Here is a 13,751-nt window from a genome sequence, read left to right on the forward strand (position 1 = left end):
AATATTGAAATCTATGACTTAACAAAAAAAAAAAAAAGAAAAAAAAAAGAAAAAATCATAGAATCATAGAATCATAGAATATCCTGAGTTGGAAGGGACCCTTAAGGATCATCAAGTCCAACTCTTGACACCGCACAGGTCTACCCAAGTTCAGACCATGTGACTAAGTGCACAGTCCAATCTCTTCTTAAATTCAGACAGGCTCGGTGCAGTGACCACTTCCCTGGGGAGCCTGTTCCAGTGTGCAACTACTCTCTCTGTGAAGAACCCCTTCCTGATGTCCAGCCTAAACTTCCCCTGCCTCAGCTTAACTCCATTCCCGCGGGTCCTGCCGCTGGTGTTAGTGGAGAAAAGGTCTCCTGCCTCTCGACACCCCCTTACGAGGAAGTTGTAGACTGCGATGAGGTCTCCCCTCAGCCTCCTCTTCTCCAGGCTGAACAGGCCCAGTGCCCTCAGCCGTTCCTCATACGTCTTCCCCTCCAGGCCTTTCACCATCTTCGTAGCCCTCCTCTGGACACTCTCCAACAGTTTCATGTCCTTTTTATACTGTGGTGCCCAGAACTGCACACAGTACTCGAGGTGAGGCCGCACCAGCGCGGAGTAGAGCGGGACAATCACCTCCCTCGACCTACTAGCGATGCCGTGCTTGATGCACCCCAGGACACGGTTGGCCCTCCTGGCTGCCAGGGCACACTGCCGGCTCATATTCAACTTGTTGTCTACCACGACCCCCAGATCCCTCTCTTCTAGGCCGCTCTCCAGCGTCTCATCGCCCAGTCTGTACGTGCAGCCAGGGTTTCCCCGTCCCAGGTGCAGGACCCGGCACTTGCTCTTATTGAACTTCATGCGGTTGGCGATCGCCCAGCTCTCCAACCTATCCAGATCCCTCTGCAAGGCCTTTCCACCCTCATTCGAGTCCACAATGTTGGATAAGTCAGCTTGTCATCACTTCAGCAGCGTTTACTGTAATGTGTTAGTTCTCCTCACAGATGGTAGAACAATGTAATGCAGAAAAAAAATGTGTTCTGACCCTAACATCTCTTAGACAGCTACATGCTTCTTGCTGCCATTACTCAACCCTTAGATGATCACTCACTTATTGCTACCATTATTCAATAATTTTTTTTTTTTTAGTTTTTGTTTTTTTCTTCTTATATCCTGCTGAGCTTGTTTGCAGGATTAAAAAATACGTAGTATTTTAACTTGCAGAGAGAAACTTCTTGTGGATAACTTTTTCCATTTTTTACACGATGGCATTATTAAAAACACGTACAGCTTTATAGTGGCTGTCTGGATACTCCCCAGTCATTTTAAGAGAATATTCCAACAGTAATAAAAGAAAATACGATGAGAGTAAACAATTAAGGTCTTAATATTTACAAATACTAAAACAAATGCTTATTCTACTAAATAGTTGAGTGCTCTTTTAGTTGATTGATCAGTAGTTATTAGACGTATTTGCTAAAGTGTCTGGGTTTCATGACATCTATACATTGAGTGCTCAGTCACGTACCTTGCATGCATTTAGAGGTGTCCTCATCTGAGTTAATGTGCATGTAAGAGCAGTGCTGCAATGGGTGAAGTTGGAATCATGGCATGAAGTTGGAATCATAAAAACACTATTTACATTTATTGATATTTATCTTTATTTTATATTTATGTTGTTGCTACACAGTATTTAGGGAAGAGGAAAGAAAGGAAGTAAACAAGAAAAAATGTTTATGCTGCATGCCTTTTGAATCTCAGTTTGCAATCTCAAAGCAGTGAAAGGCCAAGCATTTATGCTATAGCAGCCCTAAATCCATTTCTTAATAGTTCACTGTTTGTCAGATTTATAGCAGGTCTAAAAATTATCAGTAAGGAAAATGTTCTAAGTAGCGAGTCAGCTGACTTTAAAACTAAGCATGCTTATACACTTCTAGACTAACTTGCAGACTGTGAGTAGCTGTTACTTCTTGACTATTAGAAAAGTTATCTCTAATCTTGTATTAACAAGCTATTTGTAATACGTTCTTCATTTTGTGTACAAAGGTAAAAAAAAAAAAACAAAAAAAACCACAGCCTTCATTGCTATGGTACACTGTAGGTACTTTTATTAGTTTTGGGGAAAACTCATTTCAAAACAGAACTTGGAAATGTCACATGATAACTATTTCAGTATCTTTTAAAATATAAATGTTACTTTTAAGGATAGTTGATGATGCTTCTCTTCCAACATAACCAAACAGAATGAAATTTCTAAAATAAAATGGGGAGGAGTGAGCAGGGAGAAGCTGAGATCAGGCCCTCTGCATTTCTGTATGCAGTTTTGCTCCATGCAGAACAATTTGATAACATTTCCTTGACTGTTCTGGGTGTTCCCTGACTGATTTTGCGGAGATATTTTCCCTTGATCCTTTTCTCATGCTTTTGGGGATTCGGTTACAATAAGGGTCTCCCTCCATTACCTCTTTATTCAAGGCAAATCTGAGTGCTTTTAGAATATTTTTGAAGCTGGGATATCAGCTAAAGTAGAGTTCTGAACAGCTTGAAGCTGATCGACAGGTTTGGCTGTGCCATATGACAGTATTAATCAAGAATGGTTATAAATAAGAGTTTTGAAATCGCTGATTCTCATGGCTCTTTTTGAAGGCAGGTGAAGAGGCATGCTGTGATGGTGTGAAAGGAACAACAAAAAAAGAGGTTATTGCTTTTGACAAACACATGCGATGGTACTGTTAGAAGTTGCACTTCAGCTATATAAAACCATTACTCAAATGGCAGACCTGGGCTCACGTGCTGACATCCGTCCTCTTTCTGCGCTTCACACTCTCTAAACAGAACTGTGATAAGTCCTTGGCCTCAAAGCTTTTAGCCTTTTCTTAAAGATATTGTGGTTCTCACAAAATGAGAAAAACAGAAGCCTTTTTAGGGGCTTGTGCTATCTTTCTGTATGGTACTTTATGATCTGTTTTGTGGCCTTTGTGTTTGGGGCTCCTTGCGAATCCTCCAGCAAAGAATCGGGTCCTTGCTGAATTGCTGATGTTTTTATTCCCGCTGACCATTTTTCCAAACTTTTTTTTCCTATTCCAGTGAGGGTGGATTTTCCCTCTCTTTCAGGTAGTTGGGATGATACAATGTTATGATTTTGAAGAGCCCTGATCTACATTATTTATAGTAATAAGGCAGAAGAACTCTAGGTCTAAATCTTCAACTCCTGTGAATCATTACTCATGAATGTTTCTTGGAAAACCTCATGCAGACCTTTCAGAGTTTTATAAATCATCAACAGTGTGTTGAAGTACACCCAAAAGTTAGCAGAGGACTTAGGAGGACTGACCTGTATGTCTGTAGTTATTTATATAGCATTGTCTTGAATTTCTATCTGAATTTGAGGGGTGGCCACAGGAAAACATGTAGTAAAGCAGTCTCATATGGAAATATCAGGAGCAAAGGCTATGGTGCCTAGTTATATTAGTTCAAATCAGAAATACCTGTGGGCTTTTTGTTGTTGTTCTTTCTCAGCTGTAGTTGACCTGTTAATCTAATTTTTAAATCTGGGAGCTAAGGTACAGTAAGAATCTGAGGCTGTTTAATGTTTCTGAAAGATTTGGGGATCTTCCTCAGTAGAAGTACAGTCAATATGTTTCTCTATTAAAATAGGCTTTATATTATTCATTATCGTACACCTTAGCTTGCAGAAAACAAAATATTACAAGTATAAAAGGATGTTTAAAAATAATCTATATATTATCACTAGACTTCTTAAAACTTAAATTTCGTTAACTGGGTTTTTGAAAAGCTAGAATCTTCAACAGTGTGAATTCATGCCAAGGAGTCCATATATGACTTTTGGATGGTTTTCTAGTATTGATTAATACTTATCGCTATGTACACAGAGTGATTTTTGACAAGGGATAGGATTTTGACAAAGAAAGTGAAGATAAGGGAAGAAAGTTATTACGATGCAAGCAAGATGGCCTTCCAGTAAGAAGTGAGAAAAAGAAAAATCAGTGTTGAAAAACTGCTATACTTCTTATCCTCAGAACCTCCCTTTTCTGTTGGCAACTGCCTGCACGTTCCTTGTGCACATACGCGGCAGGCAGTGTGTAACTTGACTGCAGTATCATAGTCAAGCTGTACCTGTTGGTTACGAAGCTGTGCAGCCCATATTCTCTTCAGGAAATGTACAAAATTCCCACCCATTTATTTTTTATTTCTCCTGTCTTGAAATCACTGTTTTGGCTATATCATATGTCCTTGTGTATGTATTGTGTAGGAGAATATCTAGGTACTATACAATTTATGAAAGCTGCAAATTTATTTTTTTTATTTACCTATTTATTTACATGCTTTTTACTGTACCGTTACGGGTAGTAATGTATTGATGTAGCAAAGTATTCATGGAGTGGGAGCTCACATAGGGCCTCTGGTTCTATCAGGGATTTTGAAAAACACATTTGTTTTAGGTACTGAAAAACAAATGATGAACAATGTGAATTTTGCTTGCATGTCCTAGGGAAAAATTGCTATATTCTGTTCATCAGCATAGATAGATGGTGTGCTGAAGAAACCAGGTTTCTCACATCTAGTTTTACATGATTGATTCCGAAAGGCAAAAGAGAATAAATAAGTTATCTATTTTTTTTTATGTTAGGGTAATTTGCAGCAGTTATGAGAGATGTCTGGCAAATTTAGGGCATGTCTGTGTGTTTCATGTTTGCATAGCTGTGTGTGCAGATCCACCTAGTGGAGGTACAGCAAAAACTACAAGAATTTTTTTTCCTACTAGCTTTTCCTTTCCCAGATTGCATTAACTAAACTAAGGGGCTCTTCTGCTCACAAAAGTTTGTGTCTGGGTTTGATTGGCACAGCAATAGCAGCTGCAAGCTGCAGCAACTTTCATATTCCTCACTGATGTACACGTGCTCACAGAAGTTGGTAGACGAAGTCAAACTTTAGGCTAGGATAATTGTGTCTGACAGGAGTAAGAAATGAACTTGGTTTGTACTATTTGCAATTTAAAGTAAATTACATTAAGGATGCACAGCCTGAAAAATTTTTTCACATTTATCTTCTTTCTACAGGAATGAGCTGGAACGCCAGTTTCTTGAGCTGTTGCAGTTCAATATTAATGTTCCCTCCAGTGTTTATGCCAAGTATTATTTTGATTTGCGTTCCCTGGCAGAAGCGAATAACCTGAGTTTTCCTTTGGAGCCCCTCAGCAGGGACAGGGCATGTAAACTTGAGGTAAGACACTTTTCTTTTTAGATTGAACAGAACTGAATATATATATACTCATATATTTATGAGCATATATATGAGTATTTTATATATATATATAAGCATTTGGAATTTTTGCAGTATATTTCCCTTCTCGTTCCATCTCTTCCCAGATATTCCAATATAATGTTAGGAGGTGCCCCAATATCCATAACTGTTTTACTTGTGCTTTAGGTATTTATGGATATGGGGGCAGTTTTCTGGCCCAATCTGTTTCATATCTGGTATTGCTTTCCATTTCTTTGAGTTCTAATTGTTGAAATTGGCCTTGTGAAAGTACAAATTTTAAAATAACTCAGTTTTCAGTCTGGTTTTGTGTGTTCTTAAGACTAACTGTGCAGGACAGAGTATTAACAAGGATTGCTGAAAATAACTATTCTGTGTGCTTGTTACCTGTTACTGCTGTATTTCACGTGAATCCAAGTCTGTCATCTCAGCAGTATCATTCTCAGTAACAGGACAGAAATGAGCACACCATTACTGGATGAATCGTGAATATTTAGGAGACCTACATATGCCATGTGCATAAACCACTATGTCAAGTAGTCTGGACCTGTGGAATGCAGGGCACTATGAATTCCCACAGACTCTGGAAGAATTTAAAATCATCAGGCAGTATTGGATACTTTACAGGACTAGAATCTTTTTTTTTCTTGATTTTTTTTTTTAGATGAAGTTTTTTGCATATAGGCATTCTTGCCTGAGTATGTACACGTACTGTTCCTAATTTTGAAGTCTGCTGTTAGCTGCTAACTGCCTTTAACATTGGATGCCTTTAATTAAATAACAGCTTTATGCTGTAAGTTGTTTATCTGTGGAATAGAGCGAGTGTTGCATGTTTTGAAACTCTTACTGTTCCTGCAAAACAGTTTTTGTGGGGGAAATGATGCATGGGAAGATGAATTAACTTGTTTGCAGCTGTAATGGGAACAGAGGTATCTGGAAACTGGTGGAGAAACAATTGAAGCAGATTTCACTAAATTGTATTTCTTCTTTCTAAAGATTCTTTCTAAATTTCCCAAACATTCCTAATAAGAATGTTATTTAATCTTTGTATGAAGTGTAACGTAAATTTGCATCAGGTTTTGTCTGTATTAAGGAGTCAGAGTAATAAAATATGAAAATTCATTGGGAATGTAATGAAAAGAGGTGGCTTGCTAAGTTATTAGATGTTAGGTCTTGATAATTATTGCCATTACATATATTAAATTTAAATTAATTACTTTTTGAATAGAACTTAATATTTCTGAACCCTTTCAGTGAGTTACGAATGAAGGTAATGAAGGTAGCTCCTAAAACCATGGAAGAAAAAATATAAAATGGCTTTAAATACACAGAGAATACTGGTGGTTATTCTGAACTAACTAAAGAGAATGCATATTTATAAAGAAACAATGGAATATTTTTAAAGTAAATCCACATTATTAAAAGTTCTCCCATGGTAGGGATGGTTTGTGCTGCTAGCGCGAGGTAGCAGTAAAGTAACTGCTAGCCAGAGGGAGCCTCTGCAAGGAAGAGTCTCTGCTGTGAAAACACTGTGGTCTTAACCAGCTCCTTGCCTCTGCTCTGTGGCCCCAAGGAAGGGAACTCGATGAGAGCTGCCTTGTTCCCTGGTAATATTGGTTGTCATTAGTATACCCTTGGAAGTAGCTGACAGCATAATTTATTGCCTAATTCCATGAGCACAGTTAAGCATAGAGCTTGCCAAGAGTTATCAAAATGCATTTACAAAACTTTTCCAGGTCTATCATGTGCTTCTCAGCCCCGAGTTCTCTATTTTTGAAACTGAGAGAAAAGCTGCAGGCTGTGGTTAAAGACAGCAGACTCGCAGTAAATGTACATATGCAGAGGAATGATTTGCCATGCCTGGTAAATTGAAGGGACTTTGCTCAGTTCTAAGATTTACTTACTGACATTTGATATCACAAAAGGTCTTGTGTAAAGAGGTGTTTATATTATAAAGCATTTTTGCTATATTTGCATTTTACAGCTGCCATAAATCTGAAGGCAAGAGTATCAGAGCTTTCATGGCAGAATCTCTGTGTTGCTATTTATCAACATGTTGATTTACCTGTGACCAAAAAAAAGGCAAGGCAAGGCTGGGAAATACTGCTGCTTGTCAAATGGTGATGCTTGAGAAGATCCATCAGATTTGAGATGCTACAAGAGGCTTAGCCGGTGGCCTAAAAGTGTCCCGAATTTGTTATACAAGTCCAACTAGTCGTCAGGAACCATTTTTGTGTCGCCCCTTTCTTTTTTTTTTTTCATTGTATGAAATCATGCAAGTTAAAAATGGCACACAGCCTTTCATTAGATCATGCAGTCTGTTCACCTGCCAATGCTCCTTGTTCAGAACAGCACATCTTCCAGGGCGTTTTCTCCTTGCTTCTAATTGTGTCAAATGTCAAGGTTTCCTTTGCTTCTCCTGAGAAATTATTTTCTAACGTGGGAGATATTTCTGCCAAGAAGATTGTCAGATATCCAACCTTAATCCGCTGTTTTGTAATTTCCTACTTGTGCACCTGGTTTTTGTCCCATGTACTGAGCTAAATGTGACTCAGATCCTGCTCTTTCGGTAAGTCCACAAAACATGCCTACCCTATTTCTGCTTGTGATCTTAGCACTGTACTCGTTTCCAGACTAGATTTTTGTAAGAGCATTCGTTAGTGCACTCTCAGTGTATTGGGCTGTGTTGTCTCAGCTTTTTATTATTAGGATAGTGCTTGAGGAATAACTCTTTGAACTACGTGCTGTATTTTCTTGACCCTAAAGAGGGTACCATCCTATAGATCAGACAGATAAAAAGAGGAGGGAAAGATGTAAGTTACAAGTAGAGAAGTGTCTTTGTATCCCTCTGGCTTCCTGCTGTTGCAGTGGCTGATTGCAGCCCTGCATGTGCTGTGTGTTCAGAACCTGTGTGTTCGTAGCTAAAAGGCAGAGGGAGAGCAAAAACTCCTCTGATTTTTCTGTCAGTAGTAAAGTGATTGTTTTTCTTTTCATTCTCCATAAGTTAGGGAGAACCCCCTTCATCACAGCTTCCTGTCATTTGTATTTTTACATAGTCTATCCAGACTCAGTTTTGCCTCTCCCTGCAAAGTTGTCTCTGGATTGTCTTTTAGGGAGCATTGCAGCCTTCACAGCTGAGTGCATTTGTGCATTTCCAGCATTGAAGCTAAAATCAGCACTCCTGTTTTCCTGCCCTGCACAATGATGTCCATGCAGGCAAGATTTATCCTACTGCTGCCTGTCTCCCCTGTCCCTTCTCCTCATCAGCCCCCTTGGGTAGCGACAATCTTCTCTAGATCCATGCAACTCAGTGGAGGAATTGACTTCCAGTTCTGTGTGTACATATATCATGAAGAAAATATGTTATGTGTATTTCTAGCTAATTACAGATATTACAATCAAGTCTCCCTAAAATTTCCGATAATGTAATGGTGTTTTTCACAATGCTTTGATTTGGTTTCATTAGAGAAAAGGTCCCTTGCACCAGTCAAAAATTAATTTCTTCTTCTGGCTTTCAGAGCAACATGTACCAGATGACGTAAAGGTGTTACAAGCTACTTGTTTTTATTTTAACTGAAAGGCAGTAGTAAATAATTACAATTTTCTGCTTTTGTCTTATTTCTCCATATGTTCCAAGATGCTATAGTTGACTTGTCAAATAGGCTCCAGACGTCGGGTTTATGAATTAGTTGCAAATGAAGTGGCTTTAAACCGCAGTCAGTGGGCTTCATATCTACATGAGTAATCACCGGGACTGGAGTTGCCAAATATTAGGTGCCACTTCCAAGCAAAATTTCATTTTGTCTGACTGAGTGCCAGAACAGGGATTTTGCTGTGAAACAGGCAATTTTGTAGTGATTACTTTCCCTGTTTAATGCCTACGATAGCAGGCGGGTTTGGCAGCTGCAGGAAGCTGACCTCCTCCTCTGAACACCTGTTTGCCAAGCCACACCTTGGCACATCATCCCGTGATCGAGCTGTTTTCATCTACTGGATTTAAAATCCACTTGAACTGCATAAACATTCTTAGTGCACTGAGTTCCTGGTTACGTTAAATAAAATATTACTAGGCAGTTTTGAGTGAGTTGAGTTATGGTCTACAAAGCAACAGGAATATTTGTGTTACTTTATTCTGTGCTCTTCTTGAGGACTAAGAAAGTTCAAGAATGGTCATAGCAAAAGGAAATTCAGTTTCCAACTGAAATAGTAGCAACTAGTTTCCAGGTGGTTTTCTTTCTTTGTTTTAATTTTTAATGTTTTGTGGCTGGCTGGAACAAAGCATTAGGTGAACTCGCTTATAGAGGCATGAGTTGGGTGCTGCTGTCAAAACTGCCTCTGATCTTTGCAGCACTGTTCACTCCTACAACTTGCTGTGCTGTAGAAGTAAAAATCAAGAAAAAGCATGATGCTCGGAGTCAGGGCTTTTTATTTATATTGCCTTCTTTTATAATCAAACCCTTGTACTGTTACTGTTTGTGCCGTAGTTTTTATTAAACAAGCTATCTTAAGGTACCACTTAAAAGCATTCCAGAGTAAATACAAATACTGTTTTCCTTCATCTCGTTTTCTAAGTTGGCTTGAGTACTCCTTGGAACGACCTTTCTCTGCAGCTCTGTGTGTTTAAACGCCAGAGTTAATGTCCCTACTGATGGAAACCATAGCCTGCCCCAACCATATGAATGCTTAGAGTTGAGTTATGTACGGCACATGATCTGCATTTGTTTTAAACTTGGCTATAAAAAAGTAGGAACCTAAAAATGTTAACTCCAGTGTAGTTTGGTAAGTCTCAAAATTTGAATTATCTTTGCATCTCTCTTTAAAAAGGTTTTTAACATTTCTCTGTATTTTGAATGCTAATAAGGTTAATCTTGATATGAGTGAAATTTCCCACAAGCAGTTTAATAGAGCCTGTTCACATAGAAATCACCATCTCCTGCCATTAGGTTTCTTCAGAAATGCAGGAAGACATCATCTGCATGAGCAAAGCAGGGCAAGTATTCTGACAGACCTTTTAAAACTGGAGGAAAACATATTTGCTAAGAGACTTCTCTTCCCAAACTGAATATGCTGACAATTTCTGTAATTGTTCTACGAACTTTTCCATATTTTTTCACCCATAAAGTTCTCTATTGATGTTACAGCAGTGGGTAAGTGTTGTCAGATACCTTGACTAGATTTGCAATGGTTAACCTCTAAAGAAAAGGCTTGGCATACGCGTACTGAAACCTTCAAAAGCAAATAAGGTAGGAAATGCAATGGCAATGTGTTGAGTATTTTAAGATTAATGAAACTAATAAGAGAATTTGTTCTTCACATGCTTTGTTTAATGAAGTACCATTTTGTAATTCTGCCTATATAGAAATCCACATTTAGTTCCCTATTACTTGTACAGCTGTGGCCACTGTAACTGAGGTTTCTTCCTTCTCTCATGTTCCAGGCCATTTCCCGCTTGTGTGAAGATAAATACAAGGACTTCAGGAAATCTGCAAAGAAACGGTCAGTCAGTGCTGACAATCTGACTGTGGTTAGATGGTCGCCTGCTATTATCTCCTAACAGAGGAGACTGGAATATTCCCACGGACGTACTGTTTCATCCATCCAATTTTTTTCGGGGTGGGTTGGGGGGAAAAAAAGAAAAAAGACTTTTGATTTTTTTATTTTTGAATCTGTCGAGCTGCCTTTACAGTGCCTCCCCATTGTGTAGCACACGAGCAAAATACCTAGCGGAAGCTGAAATGGAGAAGTCAAGTGTTTGGGATAGAAGATGGGCAACAATCTTTTTCTCACATTCACTAACAGCTTTACCCTTTCTATGAGGAAAGAGCAAATCAGGTGCTTGGAAGAAGAAACAACAAACGAAGTAGAGGCAGACAAATATTTAAGAACTGTGCCATTTTCCAATATGCTGTACTTTGAAGAGAAATGAACCGTGTAGTCAGATGACTGTGCACTAGAGGAGTGACTTTGGAGAGTTCCATCTTAAAGGTTTCTCTTAATACCTTTCTCAGTTTTTCTTTTTGCATTCCTCATTGCTGCTTCCCAGGATAAATTCTTCCCCTTGCACAGCAGCAAATACCAAGTCTGTATTAACAGTAGCACAAGCCCCTGGATAAATAGTGTTGTTTTTTTTCACTGCACTTTTCTCTGTAAGCTGTCTTATTAGCATTATTCTCCATAATTATTATGCATATGTTATATTTCTTGTATGCCTTTTATTGTATTTCAAAAGAGAGAACTTGACCATAGTGCTGAACCAAAAGCATGTACAGGGATCAGAAGATCGTTCGTAATTTCATGATGTGTTTTATTTATAGTATACTTGGGTGCGTGTGCCTTCCTGAGTTCTTGGAATCACTTCTTTTTCCTTAATGTAAAGATACAGTTATTAATGTATTCAGACGATGATGATGATAAGACTTGGGCCAAATCTCTGAAATTTGCAACAGATCTTGTGATCCTTTTTGCAGATTTTCATAGCATTAGAAGTTTAGCAGAATTCATTTTGAGAAAGCTTTTTTTTTTTTGTATGGCCTGACTAGTTCATTCCTTCACCTCCAGGTCCATTGTTGCAAGCAATATTCTCAATTTTTATATGTTTACTTTAAATCAAAGTGAGTCTGTTTGTAAAAAATAAAAAATAATTAAAAAAAATGTTCCAGTGAGAAGACCTGTAGAGAGCAGAAGGAAAATCTTAAGGTATTTGTCACAAGTAGATTTTATTTTGAAGCTAAAATACAAACCCTCTTTTATTTTATTTTGTTTAGCGTAGGTGCTTTTAGAAATTAAAAATAACCAAACTGTGAACATAATTTTCAACTCTGATTATTAAGCTCTTCTGTTGCTGTTACTAGTTCCCTCTTACTGTGGCTGTTGCCCCCTTGGGACCTGTAAGAACCTTTTATAGAAAAATAATTTGTCAATATAAGCATATTCGCTTTATAGTGCCCCAGGGTGATTTTTTCCCTTTTTTTGCACAGTTCAGAAAGATACGGTTGGAAACTCTCAGTTCTCTGAAACCCTTTCTTTGTGACTACCACTGAAATGAGTGGCAACAGACGTCCCTGATTTATGCACTACTGTGGTAAACCATAATGATTCCATATTTGTTTTATTAAGCCCTATGGGCTTGTAGCAAACCTAGGGGCCCAGAGATGCACGCTTCCCTTCAGTGCAATGGGAATCAGATGCCTCCAGATGGAGGGGTGCTGACAGGATTGAAGTAGTAATACCAAACAGTTTTGTGTTAACTTTCTAATGTGATCTGTGTAGTTTGAGACATGAAGGTTTTGTCCGTAAATTCTCCTGATGTCCTTTGGGCCTTTCAGATATCTAATTCTCATCATTGTTGTGCCAATGCATCAGAACTGTGAGCATCCAAGTCCATTTTTCCCTTGAACGTGGAATGTAAGGAAAGTCTTTATAACAATACGAATGCAAATCAGAGCATTTGAAACCTCTTTACAGATAATATCAAAAGTAACATTTTCAACGCATTTGAAATTCATCCTTTATAAGCATAAATTTAGGCTTTAAAATATGTAAAATATTTTGATTTATCAACACTTTGCTAAACTATTTTCCATTAACTTGATATCAGGAATATTGGTTTTATCCATTTCTGGGTGATAGAGATATGAACCTTGGATTATGTAAAGATCTCAATGCATCTACTATAATTTTTGTGAAGTTTATTAAACTACTTTAAAGATTGTATAGTCTATTTATTGTATGTATGTACATACAGTCTGATACTTTAAAAAGTGGATTCCGTAAAACCTGGCTCAGTCTTGTTTAGACTATTGAATATCGTTTTAGCCTTGTGCACTGGACTCTACCTCTGTATAGGAGAATTTTCCATATTCTTAATTAGTACTGATTCTGTGATTAACTTGGTTATGTTTCTTGCACTAAGAATTAAAAAGAAAAAAAATCTGCTGTAAGTGTGGATTTTTTCTTTAGTTCAAGCTCTGTTGTATGAATCCTCTACATTTAAATGGAGTTTTCTTTCCCTCATGGTTATAAAATAATTCATTGTTTTTTCTTCTGGTTTGTTCCAAGTTTGCCAAAAAAAAATACACACATATATATATATGTATATATATAGTACCTTACAGTAAATCTGAATAAGTGTCGTTTGTTTGCAAGGTACTCTATACCATGTAATTAAAAATGAATTATTATTTAGGATTTTTGCACTTAGTGTACGTTTTTTTTAAGCGTTACTGTATGGAAAACGCCATTGCAAGATTAGAGAACCACCCAGGGTGTGAGAACAAGAGGAGAACCAATAGCATTTTCATTAACAGCACAAATAAATTGTGGTTTTCATTTCAGAACCTGAAACGAAATTTGCTGTAAATGTTTTCTGGATTAAGGTTTTCATTATGGCTTTGGTCACCAGCTCAAAAGCAAAAAGGTGTAATAAACCTGTCCCTTCAAGCATCGTTGTCTTAATGAATTGTTTTTTCTATGTTGAGCCAGTG

General features: G+C 37.9%; 1 protein-coding gene across 3 annotated transcripts in view; it reads left to right on the top strand.

Moving 5' to 3' along the window:
- CCNY (cyclin Y) overlaps positions 1-13,710 on the top strand; it is a 124,859-nt gene extending 111,149 nt beyond the window's left edge. For all 3 annotated transcript variants that reach the window (XM_027450481.3, XM_038173613.2, XM_072033809.1), the window contains 2 exons: positions 5,067-5,229; positions 10,706-13,710. In XM_027450481.3, the coding sequence (XP_027306282.1) occupies positions 5,067-5,229; positions 10,706-10,822 (280 nt within the window). In that variant the 3' untranslated portion in view covers positions 10,823-13,710. The remainder of the gene's footprint in view (positions 1-5,066; positions 5,230-10,705) is intronic.
- Positions 13,711-13,751: the final 41 nt, after the last annotated feature.

The sequence above is a fragment of the Anas platyrhynchos genome, chromosome 2 (genome assembly GCF_047663525.1).
Source record: "Anas platyrhynchos isolate ZD024472 breed Pekin duck chromosome 2, IASCAAS_PekinDuck_T2T, whole genome shotgun sequence".
Classification (NCBI taxonomy): domain Eukaryota; kingdom Metazoa; phylum Chordata; class Aves; order Anseriformes; family Anatidae; genus Anas; species Anas platyrhynchos.